The sequence below is a fragment of the Capsella rubella genome, unplaced genomic scaffold, assembly GCF_000375325.1.
Source record: "Capsella rubella cultivar Monte Gargano unplaced genomic scaffold, Caprub1_0 scaffold_4, whole genome shotgun sequence".
In the NCBI taxonomy this organism is placed as follows: domain Eukaryota; kingdom Viridiplantae; phylum Streptophyta; class Magnoliopsida; order Brassicales; family Brassicaceae; genus Capsella; species Capsella rubella.
The window spans coordinates 14,517,957-14,536,966 of record NW_006238920.1 but is presented as its reverse complement, the minus strand read 5'-3'; the positions used below and the strand labels follow the sequence as shown (position 1 = coordinate 14,536,966).

Genomic DNA, 19,010 nt, shown 5'->3' with positions numbered 1-19,010 from the left:
ACCTGAAACTGAACCGGCTCAACCTTTAAGCAATTAAAGCTGTCAATGATTCAATCAGAAACAAGAACTTGAAAGTGATTAAATCCGATTTACCGAAAGTAGTCGCAAGTAGCAGTATAAAAAATGATATTATTTTAAAACTAAACCATCAAAATGGCACTGTACAACAAAAGCAAGGCCACATTTTATAAAATTTGTAGCAGTTTTCTTCTTTCATTCAGCCATTGTTGTCTGGTTGGTGGTGAGCATCACGTGCAATCTCATCGTCTCCATCTCCATAATGTGCCCATGGAAGCATTGACTCAATCAACACAGCCAATGGATTCCTATTTGCCAGATCACGTGGAGGCGGTGGTGCTTGCTGTTGACCTCCCCCTCCGCCTACACCCATCATTTGATCTCCTCCCACCATTCTTGGATCAGCCACAAAGTTCTGCAAATTGTCTGGAGGGAGAGTCGGCATTGAATCAGAGAAATCATGGGTTGCTAAATGAGAGTACCTGGAATGGATAAGAAGGAACCATAAGTGATCAGCTCTAGCCATAAGCACATTTCCAAATGAGATTTGAACACTTACTGGTTATTCTCGGCAGAGAAAGCTTCTTTCCTTACACAAAGCCAGCTTTCGGCTTCGGTTCCGTCTTGTTCAAGTGACTCAATTACTAGATCAGCAGCACTCCGAAGCAGTTTCTGTATATCTGGAAGCCTCCATATAAGGTAATTCCTCTCCACATAGATCTTGATAAGGTGATCCAAGGACATTATCTTTGATTCATCTGATCTGAAGTAAGAATGCTTGAGTATCTTTGTCCATGCCTGATCTTTTAAAGGTACTTTGTCCACTAGTTTCTTGAGTACTGTCGGATGAAGCTTCAAAGCTTGTTTCATTAGATCCAAAGAGCTCGACTTCAAACTATCTATGTGAGTGGCTTTTGAGGAAGATGAAGACTCCATTTTCTCAAGATAAACCCGGGCTATAGCAAGTGAATACGAAAAATTTGGGAAGAGCCATAATGAGTTGTCATCTCGGTACTCCTCAGAGAATTGCTCCAGCCACGCATACTCCTCTGCTCTCAAAGCAAAGTAGTCCACACAAAACAAAGCTCCCACTGGATCACTCGTGTCCAACGAAAGCAAGAGTTTGCATACCTCCAACGCTGACCTATGACAGCCACGCATGTCCATGTTTCTCATGTGAGTGAAAAGCGTCTTGAAGAACAGCTTGTTAGTCTCGTGGTTAAACTCCAACCGGCAGTTACCCTGGAACGGAGTGAACATAGGATGCCACGCACGCTCCAATCCGTACAAGCACTTTCCAATGGCATCTGCAGCCATATCATGCTCACCAACAAACTTAAAGTAGTCCGCCATAGTTATGAGCGACTCAATATGGTAAGGATGGTGTATAAGGACACTTGCTACACCGTTCAAATCATGGATAGCCTGTGCAGCCTGAAATGCCCTCTGAGCCTGCTCATATGAGGATGAATGGGTATATCTACACACAAAAAGCAGGATATTCCATCAGACGTACAAAGTTACAATGTCTGTACTTCAATACACACACCCAACAAAAAAAAAAACTGTAAAAATTGTTACCTGAAGTAGTTGTTACCATCTTTAGTCTCTAGAAACTCCATTGAGAAAGATCGATCCCAGCGAGACCAATTCTCCTTTGGGGATATCAGAACCGTCTTTGTGATATGATGAACTCCACGTCTTCCCCCTCGTCCTAGTCTAGAGCTACCACCACCTTGAGTGCCACTTTCAAATGATCTCAGAGCCTTTGAACCATACACTCTCCTCAGCTCATTTTCAAGATTTAGGTACTTGGGATCTATTTCCAGCACATATCGTGAAGAGGCCTTTTTCGAAGAATCAGCATTTGGTTTTGAATCCTGGACCTTTTCTAGCTTAGAGTTAGCATTGAGACCAAGTGCTTCTAAAGTTTCATCCAAACTGATTTCAGGCTTGGCCACATTGGAACCACTCTCTTTGTTTTTCTTCTTCTTCTTTTTCTTTGACTTATTCTTAGACACCGGCTGTACATTCTTTGACAAGTGATCCGCATCTTCGTTCTTCTCCTCGACTATAGCCTCATCATCAATCTCTATCTCCTGCAATCAAACCCAAATTGTTACAGAAACACTTCACTTCTACCACCAACAAAAGATTAATCACTGATCATCAGAACAGATAGCTCCAGACATCATCAGAAACAAAAACCATAAACATCTAAGATCAACCTATTGCAATCAGAGACCTTCGTACACGGAAGAGGACAAAATTTGCAGATGCTACAATCGACTAAACAACCTAATAGTCAAATTTGGAGGTAACAGACTGACCTCAGGATCTTCATCATCTTCGTTCAAGAGGTCAAACGGATTAATCGAAGAACGGGCTCCCAATTCTTCTTCATCATCATCTTCTTCCTCTTCTTCTTCGTGATGATTCCGTTGTTTGGATTCTTCATGTTCCTGGAGAACCTTCTTCAGCAACCTCCCAGACATCGTTAGGTCTCTTTCGTCGTCTCGAAAATCAAACAAGGTCGATTTTAAGACGGCGGAGAAAGGCGGCGACACCGAGAGATGATTAGATATGTCGACGGTCGATATGCTTAAAATCCCTCGCTTCTCTTGACCTTTTGAGAGGAGAGGCCGAGAGGGTTTCTTTTCGGTTTGTACTGAACCGGCACCATTAAACCGGTCAAACTGGGATTCCTATACCAGGGAGATATTGAAAAGACGAACCGAGATGCGGAAGAAAGAAGCGACTTCGTTTCCTTTCTTTTTTTTTTTAACATCAACCAATGTCGCATTAATCAAACTCTTCCATGGATGTATGATGTAAGCTATAAATTATACAATACATTAAAGTTCAAATTTGGACCGCATATAAAGGTGTTAATATTATAGAATATGGAGAATCTGATTAAATTAGAATCCAATGCCTTTCGGCTACGCTAATAATTAGAGTCACCAGGAGCAACGCTAATTATCTCTTAGTGATATCTTCACTTTTACTTCAAAAGTTAAACTAATCACATTTTTCACTGTATGATTGCGATTCTCTCCTCATGCTCTCATTTTTATTTAACATATATAATTATTTGTCCCTATTTCTGCTATTATTTTGGATTTTATATCGACAAATAAGAGTGTATAGTTTACACTATTACTTTCATTATATAGATTAATAGTCAAAAATCTCATACCATCATCATATATCATTATAACGATCCAAAATCATACTCCAATTATTTTCTTCATTACTGACTTTTTGCGGCTCTTTTGACAAAAAGCTAAACTTTTTCTACAGTTGATTATATTTTAAAATTTTCACCAAAAGTATATAAACAAACAGAAGGCGCTAATCATATCGGTGATCAAAGTGGGCCTACTAGGGCCCATACACGCCACAGCTAACCAAAACCCACAAGTCCAAAGTGAGATTCCTTTTTCTTTTTTTTTTAGCTCTCAGTTTATAAATTGCAACTCTCCGCCTTGTAATTGGCCAACAACGACTTCCTTCCTCCTCTTCCAGACCCAAAAATGAATCGGAATCTTAGAAACGCCATTGTTGCATTCCTTGCTCCACTTCCTTCTATCGTCTTCTACCTCACATTTCTCCGTAATAACCACTCTTTAGCTTCCGATTCAGAGCTTTCCTCTAGTTATTCATGGTGTTTGAATCATCCGCTTCTATTGGCAAACCTTCTCTTCTTCTTTAACGTCAATGTGCTCTTCTGGATCATCGGCTTACTCCAATCTAGCCACTGGGTACGCTTCCATAGTCTCCAAAATGTTTACCCATTTGTTGAAATTTTGAAATTTGATGATCTCTTTCTGAAATGTCAGATTTCTAATTTGATACGTCTGTTAATGTGGGCAGATGATCGATGTGTATTGGACGGTGATACCAGTAATGCTGGTTCATTACTTCGCGTCGCATCCACTGGGACAGTACAATAAGTGGAGATCCATGATTGTGATAATTCTGACATGGGTTTGGAGTATTAGGTTGACTCACAACTATTTCCGGCGGGAGAATTGGGAATGGGGTGCTAGAGAGGACTGGAGATTCAACGACTTACGGAAACAGTACGGGAGACACTGGTGGTGGCTCTCCTTCTTCTCTGTCTACGTTTCCCAGCAGGTACCTTGTCTACCAACTGTTCGGTGAATTGCCTGTTATGAGGATAGTTCAGAAATAAGTAGATTCTTTTTGGTTAAAGGGCTTTAGTGATAAATTGTTCAATCTATCTATATTTGCTGCTTAGCTTCTCTATATGTATTTTTTCTTGTTTCTCATTAAGCTTCTCATTTTCCAAAATTTACTCAGATCTTCCTCATTGGGATATGTCTACCTTTATATGTCATCCATTCCGTCGATGCGCCACTAAACATCTGGGATTTCGTTTCCTTGGCTATCTGTTTGACGGGAATCGTCATGGCATACTACGCAGACACACAGCTTCACGAGTTTGTAACCGGGAACCAACTACTCAAGGAGCAAGGAAAGCCTAAAATCCCCAATCTCGACACCGGTTTGTGGCGTTACTCTAGACATCCTAATTACTTGGGAGAGCAATTGTGGTGGTGGGGATTGGTCATATTTGCTTGGAACCTTGGTCAAGGATGGACTTTGATTGGTGCATTGGTCAACACTCTGTGTCTGGTCTATGTAACAATTCTTGTCGAGCGTCGGATGGTCAAACAACAGTACAGAGCTGAAGCTTATAGAGCCTATCAGAAGACAACCTCGGTGTGGATTCCATGGTTCAAATCTCATGCTGTTGCTACTAAAGACAAGACCACTTGAAGAAGCTTTGTTTCGATAGTGTTTCTAGAGATCCTTTAGTTGTGTATTATGAGCATTGTTTGGTGTGTTTTTTTCCCTCTCATTCTATTTCCTTGGGATGTTTCTTTGGTCTGTGTGTAAATTTGCATTAGAAGTGGGGTGTTCGTCTGTCTATTTGTGCTTGTCAAGTCTAGTGTTTTCAAGGGATCATAGTAGTTATCTTATCTAAACTGAATATTCACGAATCGATTTTGTTTCGGAAAATCACGAAAATGAAATGAAAGCAGTTTTTTCTCGTCTGAATATTCGTCAATAACAAACCAAAAGCATAATGCCAAAATAATTAGATACATATGAAATTGTAGAATATGCCATTAGAATAAAATATAGTTGATGCTATCATATCTTTGGGAGACAATCATATCGAAATTACTATAAAAACAGGAAAGAGACATTGTTCTCGTTCTCATCTCTAGTTTCATAGTCACACTTACCTAAAACAATGGTTAAAAATCGGAGTAGACTAGTTTTATCCTCTGTTTTAAGTGTGTCTTTGATCTACTTATGTCTTTCATGTCACGTTTCTGCCTACCCCTTCGGTAGAAGGCAGCTCCGGTTTAATACTGATGGTCGGTTCAAGATACTGCAAGTGTCAGATTTGCACTACGGTTTTGGCAAAGAGACGCCATGCTCCGACGTATCACCAGCAGAAATGCCTTACTGCTCCGATCTCAACACCACCGCCTTTTTACAGAGAACTATCGCCTCCGAGAAGCCCGATCTCATCGTCTTCTCCGGTACAAATTTGATATTGTGTAACACTATTTTAGGGTTAATCCATGTTGTAAAATATTCTCGAATGAAGTATATATAACTTTGAATCTGTTTCTTAATATGCGTGGGAGAAAAAACTAACTAAAACGAGAACTTATAATAATGCTGTTTTGATTTCAATACGCAGGAGACAATGTGTATGGACTGTGCGAGACAAGCGGCGTGGCAAAATCGATGGATAGGGCATTCGCTCCAGCGATCGAGTCGGGGATTCCATGGGTGGCCATATTGGGGAATCACGACCAAGAATCCGACATGACAAGAGAATCACTTATGAAATACATAGTCAAACTCCCAAACTCGTTGTCTCAAGTAAACCCTCCCGATGCTTGGCTATACCAAATCGATGGTTTCGGGAATTACAATCTACAAATCGAGGGTCCTTTTGGCTCTCCTCTCTTCTTCAAATCCATTCTCAATCTTTATCTACTCGACGGTGGAGCTTACACGGATCTCAAGGGATTTATTTACAAATACGACTGGGTCAAAACCTCTCAGCAGAATTGGTATGAACACACTTCTAAATGGCTCGAGATGGAACACAAGAGGTGGCCATTCCCCCAGAATGGTACTGCGCCGGGGCTGGTTTACCTCCACATTCCCATGCCGGAGTTTTCGTTGTTCAACAAATCGACGGAGATGACTGGAGTGAGACAAGAACCTACATGTGCTCCACCTATCAACTCTGGTTTCTTCACAAAACTTGTTGAAAGAGGCGAAGTCAAAGGTGTTTTCAGCGGTCACGACCACGTCAACGACTTCTGTGCTCAACTCCATGGAATCAACCTCTGTTACGCTGGCGGTGCCGGGTAACTAACTTGTACCACACGCTATTATAACTCACTTGTAATTAAATAAACCCTTCCTTATAAAACACGCTTCTGGATCTCTGTTTTTAGGTATCATGGGTATGGAAAGGTTGGTTGGGCTAGGAGAGCAAGGGTGGTCGAAGCTCAGCTTGAGAAGAGTAAGTATGGACATTGGGGAGCCGTTGATACAATCAAAACTTGGAAACGGCTCGATGATGAGAATCATTCTTTGATTGATACTCAACTTCTCTGGTCCAAGAACACTAGTAAGTATATCTCATGATCAGATCTATATAGTAGAGATATTTGGAGTTTTTTTGTTCTCATCTTAATTTTAATTTTGTTTTATTGCAGCGGATGATATAAATATTGGGTTTTATTGCCCTACTATACCACAGCACTAAATCAATGACCGGAGCTTTGTAGAGTGATAGGTTTTGTTTTTTTTCTAATGATTTTACTTTTTTTTTTTCTTAGAATAATAAAGAAGAACTTAGTTATGGTTTTCTTCTCTGCTACATCCCTTTAAAAAAAATTTAAAAAATCTCTGCCTAGATTTAATTACTCTTCGTATAATTGTTAGGCCCATCCTATCCGCTTCGATTAACGACTAATCTCCGTCTAACTCTTTTTATCGGTTATTAAACATTTAAATTTAGTTTTATGTTTTCATATAATTAATACCATTTTGAAACCAATATTATAATTTTGTATGTTATATTGTGTTTTTTCATTAACATATACATATAATTAATATCATATATTTATGTAATAAAATAACTCTAAAACTAATTCTTGATTAATCCTCGATTATCATGCTAGCGTTAAGCCCACCTTGACCGCCCGACTCGAGCCTAGCGATTTTTAAAACATGGGTCTATACAGTTGATATTTTAACTAACATAAGTCAATTTTGCACGCTTGTGTAAATTTGATCATCTTGGGAGATAAATATAACTAATTTATAATATAGGGACTGAGTAAGAAATATTGGAAGAAATAGTAGGTTGAAAGCAATTTCACTCGTTGAAACGCAGAGAAGTTCGAGAATTTCAATCAAATACTGTACATATGTTGTTTTTTGTTTTTGTTTCTGTAACCAACAGAGTCGAGAAAATCCCAAATTCTCCTCCAACTAGGTGACTCGGGTTTCAGATCATTTTCATTCACATCGATCTCTCGACATTTGATGTAATCTTCTCCTCACAGTTTATATAATCCACCACATTAATTAAATACAGTATAGAGGCATTACAAAATTTGATCCAATTTAATTTATATCATACAATATATATATATATATATATATCAAGCATTGATTTACGTACCTTCAAACTTTCATCTGGCTAGACTACTAATCTAAAGAATTAGAGAAATTTCATGACGAAATATCTTTGATGGACCATATTACGACTTACACAAAAGTATATATGGGACACATGCATCACCAATACCCTTTTGCAAACCTCTAGCTAGTATAAGTTGAGGAGTTAGCTGTACTATATATGAAACCCTAAATATCTAAAGTTTGAAATTTAGAATGAATGTATGCGTTTAGAAGTTTATGACGTACAACACCATACATCATCATGATATAGGTGATAAGTACATATAATTAGATGCTAGCAATAAGGTACACGTACCACACATGTGATAAATCATATATACTAGATGCAATTGCATATCACCTATATAGCATTACATTTAACGTATGTGTATAAACATACTATATATTTTACATTAAATGTGTCTCTGCAATGTACTGTATGTGTTGTGTAATACTTCAGAGTTCAGACCAAGAGACCAAAGAGAAACCCAAAATAAAAAGCATAACTGAACACAAAATATATATTTTTTAAAACAAGTTCTTGATTTTTGTAGCCTTTAGCTTTTGTTGTTCATACGGGGTCTCATAAAATAACTAAAATGCATCAGATAATATATGTGAAAACAGATGATACCTTTTTCAATCGCCCCAAGATGAACAGAAGAAAAAAGAAGAAGAAGAAGAAGAAGAAAGAAGCTCTTCTCTTTTTGCTAATATAGACATCACAGTGATATAAATAAAGAAACAAGATTTTTAAAATTATTGTTTTGTCACTGCCCATCTCCTGCAAACTCTGCCTAACTAATATCCAGCAATAGCTTCAGAAAAAAGCAGCAGCAGCAGCCATATTTAGTAACCAAACATAGAAACCCATCACCAAATTAATTGCAGGGACAATTATTAATGCTACATATAAATACAAAATGCAACACACACATATATATGCCTGTATGGTATAGACAATTCACTTTTCTAAGACAGCCCATCAAACTCTGAAAACTTTCAGACCACAGAGACATACAAGAGAGACATGGGTTTACACTGATCCCAATCCTAGTTCATGTCTCTTGTTATAATATCTCACTTATTTGTACCCAATTTTTCCTACTCTATACAGACTTACAATCTTACTACTTACCCTATGATCTGTTTTGCCAAATGTAAATAATAATTTGATTCTTTGATATATAATTGAGGGAGAAATGAAGAAACAATAAAAGAGACTTACAAATGCCATAGAATTACTTTATCCACTGTCTATAATGCACAAAATCAGTATTTTCCAGAACACTTGACAAAGGACTATTCGATTAATCCATAAAATTTCACTATAGACCATGCATATTATTAGAACATATCAATTCTCCAATAAATTTATAATGAAATCAATGCATTATATTTTCACACACACATATATATATATATATATATATATATATATATATATATAGAATTATGTGTAATTTTTATATATAAAATACCAACTAATATCATAATCATCATTATTGATCCAAATCAAAAGACAACGAGGACTTTCCTTTCTTAGAGATCAAGTGATCATCTTCACTGTGGCTTCCAAGTCTCAGCTGAAACAAAGAGGAAGATGAAGAAGCACCGCCGCCGCCACGTGGCAAACTCCCACCGGAAGATGAGGATTCCTCCTCCGTGCTGTTGGTGATTCCACTCTCGCCACATTCCATATCAACTCCGAAAAGCCTCAGTCTCTTCCCGGCAGTTCCAACAAGCCCCTGACTAGCTCCTCCGTTAAGCATCACCGGCACAGACTCGATCACTAACGGATCAGCCACCACCGCCGCAGAATTATTCATCCTCTGGTCCACTGACCTAACGAAATAGCCATAGCCAAACTCTCTCGGAATCTGATGATAGTTATAACCACCGCCGTGATGATGACGTTGCAGCTGCTGATGGTTATAGAGGTTGTAACTCGTAGAAGGGAAACTGTAAAACCTAGGGAACATAGCTCCGGCGGAGAAGTGAGGATGGTCAGGGACTTTAGGTCGTCTCCTCCAATCAATAAACAAACGACTATCTCTTCCTGAGTCTCCGACACATCTTTGGAAAGAGACAATATCTCCGGCGTCAAGCTTTTTGTCTTTAACGAATCTGCTCCAACCTTTGGTCATGACATAGCTTTGACTACTGTTCCAGTAAGAGTAACGGAACCTCCAAGATTTTCCTGTGAGATCTTCAAAGTTTAAAAGCAAACCTTTCTCGTTTGAGGATGAATCTAGAGGGAAGAATCTCTCTGCGTGTTGCTTTGGGATCACGAGTCTGTTTAGTTTCCCAACATCACTTGGAGTCACCACTTTGTCGAACATGTGCTCTCTCTCTGCCACTTCTCTAGCTCCTGCTTCTTCTTCTTCTTCTTGTGAAGGCTTCTTCTCCACATCTTCTTCTTCTTCTTCCTCTCCATCTCTTGAGAGAGACAAATCCGTCATCATCTTTGGAATTCAGATCTCTCCAAGAAATGGGAATAATGAAAGATGAATTCACAGCTTCTTGAGGGGTGATGACTTTGGAATTGAGAAAAGAGAAGCAAAACCCTAAAAATTGGAAGGAGAGGAGGAGAATTGGAGGAGGAAAGAAGTTAGATTGGTGATGTGATTGACCTAATTATACATAAATAGAAAGTGGGTTTAGCCTAACTTTCACTGATCATCATGAACACCACACCTATCTCTCTTCTCTTCTCTATCTCTATATACCTCTTACTGTTTCAAGCAATAGATATAGCTCTTTGAAGTTGAGGGAAAGGGAAAAAAGAAAGGGAGTCCCAAGAGTTTTAGGAGAAGAATGAGAGAAATAAGAAGAAAGAAAACTTGAGTGTTATATTGTTAATGATGAGAATGATGGAGATATGGGCAATGTAGAACCAATTTAGAGGGACCCCATGAATAAATCTGATTCAGTTCATGTGACCTTATTGTCCTTCTTACCACCACCATCCTAATCCTAGCTAGTTTCTTTTTTGTTTTCCACCCTTAACATATATTATGCTATATATTTCTTTTAATAAATATCCCCCCCACACAAACAAAATATTACTACTATTCATTTGCCAACTATACATGCTTGAGAATCGAAAACAAAATGCTTGCCAACAACGTAGTAGTTGATGGTTGGGATATGAGGAGAAGAGAGATGATAATGTCGTGTGCTTAGGGAGATTTTGTTTTGTTTTTGTTTTGCATATAGAATCTTAAATCTCATACACAAATCAAATGATTAATAATTATCCATAATTTCTTCCTAACAAATGCTAATTATCGAAAGGTAAGGTAAGCTTTTCTATATATATATAAATATGGGTTTGCTGCAATTTTGGTTTCACAAAGACAAAATTGGCATTTTGCTAGTCTTGGTCTTTACTGTTGACTTTTTGCTATGGTTATTGGTTTATAGTTTATACAATTATACACTGACTGATACGTACATGTAAAAACAATATTGTCTGCTGTTTGAGTGTTGTGATATGTTTTACTAATTATTGCAACAGTTGTTATATACTTTTCCCCACTTGTTAGAGATGCTTTTTATATTAATCACAAACATTCATACCTCTTACCTGTCCTTTTTTTTGTATTTCCAATGACCTCTTTATTTTGTGTGTTTTTTTCACTTGCTACTTTTGTGTACTCTCGTTGCTACGTTGCATTACATATAAAACATCAAAACCATTAATTTTTTAGACGAAACTAAAAATTGTATAAAAATAAAAGTATGTGAGTTGTTAAACAATCATGAGTTTCTAATTCAAAAATAGTATATATATGTTACTTTTATTCCTTATTTTGTTATAAAATTATGAACACATTTGTAAAAAGGGCATGATATAAGTTTTCATGTCTATCTCGAATTGAATGGAACGTGATTGTTAAACCTAAAAAATTAATTTGTTTTAAATTGTTTTTTTTTTTTTTGCCTATTAAACAGATAAAGTATATATTTTGAAGAATTCTTAAATTGATCTACTTATCATTTAGTATGAATTTAAATGATAGGTTGATAAGATATAAAAAGTCGATTAGTCAAATTTTCTTCAAGGACTGATTGATAATATATCATATTTTTTTTGGTTATTAATTGCATCTTCGCAATATCATGATCAGATTACCTATCAATCTCCATCTTCTTATTATGTTTGGTTGGCTAATTACTTTTTCTTTAAAAGAACTGGTCAGGCGAAATCTAGATCTAGATATATATTCATAATCGCTAAATAAATACTATACTCTACATATAGGAGTATATGACTAACAACTCAATTCAACTTATATACGTGGTTCTAAAGTCAATCAGGTTATGGATTTTCAAGGTTAAGCCGACACACTCGTGTTCGTGTACCCTCTTTTCATCTACTCTTATCTCTTTGATTATACACATTCATATATATATATCTTTAATTCCTCTTTATGCCTCATTTATATGTAACTGTCATTTAAACAACTAACAATAGTCTGTTAAGTTTATAATAGGTTACAGAATATATATAACCAACCTTTAAACTCAACCAGAAAAAAAAAAAGAAGAAGAAGCCACTCGGTAATTTGTATATTGCTGATCAGTACGTATTATCGCTCTTATTTGAATTTATCAAAGTGGAACAGATTGAGAATATAATAAAAACCTAGAAAATAAATCTGCATATTTTGTTGGCAATCGAAGCATTATTGTACTGTTAATACAAGGAAATGGTACTTAATTTTCGACTAACTAAAAATGAAATACAGTTAACTAAAGCTTAAATTAGAAATCATGCTTTTGTAGAATTGCATCATTAATGTAGTGTTTTTTTTTTTTGTTTTTTTTTTTACTACTACTCGTCATATATGATATATGCTCTCGCTTGTAATGTCACAAAACTCCACCATGAGAGAGAAAACAAAATGTATAGGAACCTCTTTTATGATAAAAAGTTTTATCAATCGAATAAAATAAGAAAAATAGACATGGTCTTGTTCTTGGACAGGCCAAAGAATCTGAAAGTTTATGGCTCAAGAAGATATATAGTATAACTTTTCACATAAAACGAAAATCGATACATTTGTTTGCTCCAGCGCATCGTACTAACACCAGCGCATATGTTTTTGTTTTTGGTTTTATTCATGTAACGATGTTATTATACATTTATACGTATAGTAACGTTACATATGTTGCTCTCGAGCATGACACGTAACACTTGAACCCTGGCAAACCCTTAACAACTAATAAATTAATTGTTTTCACGTATAGTCAATGTTAATCTTAAAACATGTGTACGTACGTGGTCCTGAAAGAGACTAAGCAACCTTCACGTACGTTCCTTTATCCAATTTTTGGTTTAAATGTAATGAATGGCTGGTTAATGATTAAAGCTTATAACTTTATTAAAACAGAAATGTACTAGTCATCATGTGGTTGTGTTTTCATGTTAATCGATCGACGTTAATTATTAGCTAGCCGATTACTACTTAAAACCTTCTTCTTCTTCTTTTACCATCAGTCTATATATATTTTTTATATTGACGGCTGAGCTTATATTAATTAAGTTGGCGTAATTAAGAGAACTCGATTAGAAGAAAACGAAAAAAAAAAAAAAAAAAACAAGCAGTAGGTAAAAGGAACATCGATAAACGTGGTCCAATTTCTCATCCTCAGTACATATATAATTGGTTGGACACAAAAGCCTCACTAGACAATGCATTGTTTTCTTCTGTTTCATCGTTATTGATACGAATCTTATATATTTTGCATTTTTAGTCAAAATTATAATTATTAATAATACAGATCTAATTGTATCAAACTGTATTTGAAGTATATAAATGACTGTTATTCATAATCATTGCATGGCTTATCTTCTTTTCTTTGTAAAATTTCAAACAATGCGTTATGTCTCCCACGCGCATCTTATTAAAAATGAAGCCTGTATATCGAATTAGGCTGGATAATAAATATCAGCAAAATAAATGTGAAGGATGCAATCTCTTTTCCCCCAAAATTTGCAAAAAATAGCGAAGCACAACAAAAGGCAATACGATCAAAATCTTTCTTTATATAAATGACCACACTATTCTTTTTGTTCTCCAACTCGATATTTTCTAATTTTTTCCAACATTTACATATGCATATATGGTCATCTCTATAGTATTACTTACTTTAATTTCGTGTAGAGAGAGAAGGAATAATACAAAAATTATCAAAGAAACTACGAGGAAACCACAGCGTCGTCCTTTTCAAAGCTATGCCCTATATTAGCCACGGGACCTCTCTATTCCTATGCATCTCACTATTCAATTCCTATCTATCAAAAGTATTTTTAACTTTTAACTTCAAGTCGAACAATAAAAATGCATCAACTTACCTTACAAATAATCTATGTTCGATGATCTAAATATAATAATATCTAAAATGGTTAACGGAGCGTGTGGTTGTTTTGTTTATTTTGCTATATATCAATATATATAGCTTGAGTCGTCGAGTAGATAAAAGTTCAATGCATAGCGAATCGGGTTAATAATTTTATTAGCTATATATGTTACCAAGTATATTCTTATCGTTACAAACTTACAATGCTCACGTTAAAAAAAAAAAAACAGAATTCTGTCGGTATAATTTGATGAATGTGTTTTGTTTGATTAACATCATATATAACTATTAAAACACCCACAATCCATTGTTTTGTTTCTTCTTTCAAAGCCAATAATATAATATGTACTTCTCATTAGTCATTGCTTTTAAAGCCAAAACACGTTGTTAACAAAATAAGTCACAGTCAAATGATACAACCAAATTATTTTTAAAAATAGTCCCATATAATCACAAAACAAATGATCAACCTTTCACTGGTGATAAGATCGTTTCTGACCTCCCAAATTTGTACGTTAATTTATGTCATACTGATCGTGTGAATTGACCCACAGAAATAACGATCCAAGTAGCTAGTTAGTCGTTGTTTTTGTGGGATTAAAGTATGATTTCCCGCAAAAGCCACTTTATGGGTACGGTACTAATTACTATAGTTTAATGTACCAAATTAGCTTATGAGAATGATGGAGAGTAGGTGTGTGTATATAGCTAAGCTAGAGAGAGATATATATTAGCATATGGTAATGAAAGAAGAAAAGATGGGGTTTAGGGTAAGGACCACTCTCTGTAATTGTATACTCTCTGATCAAAAACAGACTATTCCACTAAATTATTAAGTCTATAGTAGTTGTTTAAAACTGCCCACTCGCGCTCCTTTCTTTTAGTCCATCTCCTACAATACAACCCCTCTTATCCCACTAGAGAGTCTTCCCGGCCTCTTTGCAAATGCCAAGGCTAAACTCTCTCTGTGGAGTGTGGAGTGTGTCTGTTTATAATTGCATCTTAATTAAAAACCAAATGAGTCCTCTGAAAAGGTTAGTTTCAGCTATAACGTAACTAACCATTAATTAACCACACAACAACAACAGAAAAAAATAAAAATAAACAATCTTATAACATTTAATTCCACGTCGGAAACAAAATGAAAAGGTTATAAATAAATAGTTTGAAGAATCGGTTGGGGCAGCGCATGCAAGGCGTGGCTTTTGCTCGATCCATCGAGAGGTGTCGTATTGTGGGCAAGACAATAAAACGTAGCCTTTAGAAAAATTAGGGTTTCTTTTTATATATATATAAAGGAAATATAATAATAAAATAATAAAAAAATTAGTTGCAGGCTAATTTGGACCGACGCGATCTCTGTAGTGTAGAGTCACACCACTCGATCGTGTTAAATTAAAATAGACCATTATTGTATGTGTAAAAAGAGATATGATAATTCATTTAGTATAAAGATCGGTCGCCATCGAAGAGGTAGTGAAAAAAAAGTACGAGGCGGTCCATTACATATATATATATATATATATATTATTTTTTTCTGGTTAAATTCGAAAATTATATATAAAAAAAAATGGAGAATATGTACATATATATATATCGGTGGTGCGATAATGGCAACAACATGAGCCAGTTGTCAATTTCCCCCCCCCAAGAGTCTAGGACTCTCTCTCTCTCCATCTCCCATCTCTCTCTAGCCAACCATATATCTCCTTAACATATAACTAGACTTTAATCAAGCATGCATCTTGAAAGTTCATGTGCAAAAAGAAGAGTTAATGTAGTAGAGAATTAAGGAAAATGAGTAATGGGGGATGGAATAGGAGAGAGCCAAGTGGGAAGGAAAGGGGGTTCACATGAGAGTGATTTGGATGGAAAATGATGCGTGTTTTTGATTCACCAACTCAGACCAGCCTCAGAGAGCCCAATCAGAGATTCTTATTATTAAGTTTCGTCTAGATCTGTACCTTTACCAAACTCTGGATTACGTCTCTTCCCGTCGCCTGCGACGGTGGTGTTTATGCCCGTTAGCTTTGAGATTCGTGCGTTTGGAATCGGTCTTGAGAAGAAAAAGAAGCAGAAGAAGAAGAAGAAGGGGGAAAGCCTCTCTGGCCAGCTGACTTTCATTGCTTCTCTCCCGACATCAATCTTTAGTAATGTTATTCCCATGTCTAAACGTGGTGTGCTCTTAGTCGATGCAACTTGTTCGTCATTGCTTATCCGCCATTGTTGGCGAGCTCTATTGCAGTTCCCTCTCCACATAGCTTCTTGAGTGGATTCTCACTCTAATAGTGATTTGTACGGTCAATGGCGAAATGATGGAAATGGATCTCAGAAAACAGATCTGAGCTCCTCTCCTCCTCCTCTTGTCAACCATCCTACTATTTTTCTTGGATATGTATTCAGTTGGTGTAGATCTATCTCTACAACTTTTAAATTCACTTGACTTGTTTGAGATCTCCTCTTATATATATCTCAGAGCTAAGGCTATTACTCTGCAATCACAAAGGCTTCAATATCCTCTTTTCTAGCAAGTTTTTGCTAAGATCTGTCCACCGGCTCTTTCAAAAACAAAAATCAACTATCAACATGATTATGTGGTCTTTCTAAGGACAGCTTATTTGCACATCCTTCATCTTCCTTTGCAAAAAGTGTAATCATCTTAAGATGAGTATCTTCATTTTCATTTTCTGAGATAACATTTAAGGAAATTGTCAAGCAAGGATTTTTTTTACTGAAACTAAAATTTTTTAGTGTTTTCCCTTGTACAAAGGAGTTTTTATTCTCTTTGTTTAAGATTACCCATTTCAACTTTAGTACGGTGGGATTTAAATCTTGCTCCGGATCTCACTTATGAGGATTTTAGCATGGAATTGTCAAGGGGCGCGAGCAAAACTTACCAAGCGCCGACTGGAGGAAATGTGTCGAATGTTTTCTCCAGGTTTTCTATTTCTTTCGGAGACAAAAAATGATCTTTTGTATCTTCAAGAACTTCAAGCTACATTACGGTTTGATTGTCTTAAAACGATTGAACCGTTAGGTACGAGTGGAGGTCTTGCTCTTATGCATTCTAGGGATTATCCGGTTCAATTCCTGTATCTTAGTGATCGGTTAATGGATATTGAAACCATTATTGATGGAAACCGTGTTTTTATTACTTTTGTTTATGGCGATCCGGTTGTTCAAAACCGTGAAGAAGTTTGGGAACGACTAACCAGGATAGGGATTAATCGCTCTGAACCTTGGTTCATGATTGGAGATTTCAATGAGATCACCGGAAATCATGAAAAGAAAGGGGGGAAACGGAGATCGGAATCTTCCTTTCTTCCCTTTCGGACTATGATTGACAATTGTGGTATGCTTGAGTTTCCATTTACGGGGAATTTCTTTTCTTGGGTCGGACGTCGTCAATGTGGCTTAATCCGCTCTCGCCTAGACAGGGCCCTGGGAAACGAAGAATGGCACCATATCTTTTCCCACACAAACGTGGAGTATCTTAAAATGTGGGGATCAGACCACAGACCCATGTTAGCCTCCGTTCAAAATAGACCTCATAGAATTTTCAAAAGGTTTATGTTTGATAAGAGGTGGATTGGAAAACCTGGCTTAAAGGAGGCTGTCAAGGCGGGTTGGAGGTTCTCTAGACATGGCCGAGGCGGCTTTCTTCCCCGAAAGATTAAAACCTGTCGGGTGTCTATTTAAAATTGGAAGAAGTCTATCGTAACCAATTCCGAAAAACTTATCATGAGCCTTCAATCTAAGATTGACGCATCTCAAGATAATCCAGAGATTTCCTCTGAAGCTCTTTTAGAGTTAAAATGGAAAATGTGTGATGCATATAGAGAGGAGGAGCTGTATTGGCAGACAAGAAGTCGTGAGACGTCGCTAAAACATGGGGATAAGAATACAAAGTTCTTCCATGCTACTACCAAACAACGACGGGCTAAAAATAGGATTACTGGTCTATTAGACCAGGATAGCAGATGGGTAGATAATGAGGATGGTATTGAGGACTTAGCAGTCTCATATTTCAAAGATTTATTTAGATCCTCCAATCCCCAGGATTTGGATTCAGTCCTCCGGGCTATTCCCGTGTCTATAACTGAAGAAATAAATCAATCTCTCACTAGAGAATTCTCTTCTGATGAGGTCAAACGGGCCCTTTTTTCCCTCAACCCTGAGAAGACTCCAGGTCCTGATGGCCTGACGGCCTTATTTTACCAGCGGTTCTGGGATATTGTAGGAGATGACCTTGTCAAACTAGCCCAAGAGTTCCATTCTACCGGTTCTTTTGATGAATCTCTGAATGAGACAAACATTTGTCTTATTCCAAAAACTGAAAGACCTAGATCGATGAAGGAATTCAGGCCAATAAGTTTATGTAATGTATGTTACAAGGTCCTCTCAAAGATTCTCAGTCTTCGTTTGAAGAAATTTCTTCCGGATTTGATTTCTTAGACTCAGTCCGCCTTTGTGTCCGGACGTCTTATTACGGATAATATCATGATTGCTCAGGAGAATTTCCACGCTCTCCGTACAAATTCGAATTGTCGGAAGAATTTTATGGCTATTAAAACAGATATGAGTAAAGCTTATGATCGTGTGGAATGGTCCTTCCTTAATGCTCTGATGCTGAAAATGGGTTTCGCCCAAAGATGGGTTGATATGATAATGTTTTGTATTTCCTCGGTGTCGTACCAAGTTATCATAAATGGTACCCCGAGAGTTCATATAAAACCTTCCCGGGGAATCAGGCAAGGGGATCCAATTTCTCCCTTTCTTTTTATACTTTGTACTGAAGCCCTTGTGGCTCAGTTAAATGAAGCAGAATGGCAAGGCAAAATCCAAGGCCTTCAAATCGCTCGGGCAAG

General features: G+C 36.8%; 4 protein-coding genes and 1 pseudogene across 4 annotated transcripts; 3 read left to right on the top strand and 2 right to left on the bottom strand.

Annotated features, from left to right (window-relative positions):
* Positions 1-46: 46 nt before the first annotated feature.
* On the bottom strand, positions 47-2,777 carry LOC17888613 (transcription factor 25). Its single transcript, XM_023784427.1, has 4 exons — positions 2,349-2,777; positions 1,600-2,117; positions 578-1,498; positions 47-500 (listed from the first exon to the last, which is right to left on the bottom strand). The coding sequence occupies exons 1-4, from the start codon at positions 2,511-2,513 to the stop codon at positions 218-220; spliced, it is 1,887 nt and encodes a 628-aa protein (XP_023640195.1). The 5' UTR covers positions 2,514-2,777; the 3' UTR covers positions 47-217.
* Positions 2,778-3,509: 732 nt separating this feature from the next.
* Positions 3,510-5,102, top strand: LOC17888639 (uncharacterized protein C594.04c). The gene is made up of 3 exons (XM_006294540.2): positions 3,510-3,782; positions 3,895-4,158; positions 4,345-5,102. Exons 1-3 carry the CDS (start codon positions 3,555-3,557, stop codon positions 4,822-4,824), a joined length of 972 nt encoding a protein of 323 aa, XP_006294602.1. The 5' UTR covers positions 3,510-3,554; the 3' UTR covers positions 4,825-5,102.
* Positions 5,103-5,305: 203 nt separating this feature from the next.
* LOC17887622 (probable inactive purple acid phosphatase 14) lies at positions 5,306-6,882 on the top strand. The gene is made up of 4 exons (XM_023785166.1): positions 5,306-5,600; positions 5,765-6,446; positions 6,537-6,712; positions 6,801-6,882. Exons 1-4 carry the CDS (start codon positions 5,306-5,308, stop codon positions 6,848-6,850), a joined length of 1,203 nt encoding a protein of 400 aa, XP_023640934.1. The 3' UTR covers positions 6,851-6,882.
* Positions 6,883-9,261: 2,379 nt separating this feature from the next.
* On the bottom strand, positions 9,262-10,615 carry LOC17889130 (B3 domain-containing transcription factor NGA1). Its single transcript, XM_006294556.2, has one exon. The coding sequence runs from the start codon at positions 10,236-10,238 to the stop codon at positions 9,276-9,278; it is 963 nt and encodes a 320-aa protein (XP_006294618.1). The 5' UTR covers positions 10,239-10,615; the 3' UTR covers positions 9,262-9,275.
* A 6,377-nt stretch (positions 10,616-16,992) lies between these two features.
* Positions 16,993-19,010, top strand: part of LOC111831122 — a 4,211-nt pseudogene continuing 2,193 nt past the window's right edge.

Excerpts from the sequence above, each read along its gene's own strand:
- LOC17887622 (XM_023785166.1), top strand. The coding sequence starts at position 5,306 with ATGGTTAAAAATCGGAGTAGACTAGTTTTATCCTCTGTTTTAAGTGTG. Across the intron at positions 6,447-6,536 it reads TGTTACGCTGGCGGTGCCGG|GTATCATGGGTATGGAAAGG; the intron begins GTAACTAACTTG and ends CTCTGTTTTTAG. Across the intron at positions 6,713-6,800 it reads TCTCTGGTCCAAGAACACTA|CGGATGATATAAATATTGGG; the intron begins GTAAGTATATCT and ends GTTTTATTGCAG.
- LOC17888613 (XM_023784427.1), bottom strand. The coding sequence starts at position 2,513 with ATGTCTGGGAGGTTGCTGAAGAAGGTTCTCCAGGAACATGAAGAATCC. Across the intron at positions 2,118-2,348 it reads AAGATGATGAAGATCCTGAG|GAGATAGAGATTGATGATGA; the intron begins GTCAGTCTGTTA and ends GTTTGATTGCAG. Across the intron at positions 501-577 it reads TTCTCTGCCGAGAATAACCA|GTACTCTCATTTAGCAACCC; the intron begins GTAAGTGTTCAA and ends TATCCATTCCAG.
- LOC17889130 (XM_006294556.2), bottom strand. The coding sequence starts at position 10,238 with ATGATGACGGATTTGTCTCTCTCAAGAGATGGAGAGGAAGAAGAAGAA.
- LOC17888639 (XM_006294540.2), top strand. The coding sequence starts at position 3,555 with ATGAATCGGAATCTTAGAAACGCCATTGTTGCATTCCTTGCTCCACTT. Across the intron at positions 3,783-3,894 it reads TACTCCAATCTAGCCACTGG|ATGATCGATGTGTATTGGAC; the intron begins GTACGCTTCCAT and ends TAATGTGGGCAG. Across the intron at positions 4,159-4,344 it reads CTGTCTACGTTTCCCAGCAG|ATCTTCCTCATTGGGATATG; the intron begins GTACCTTGTCTA and ends AAATTTACTCAG.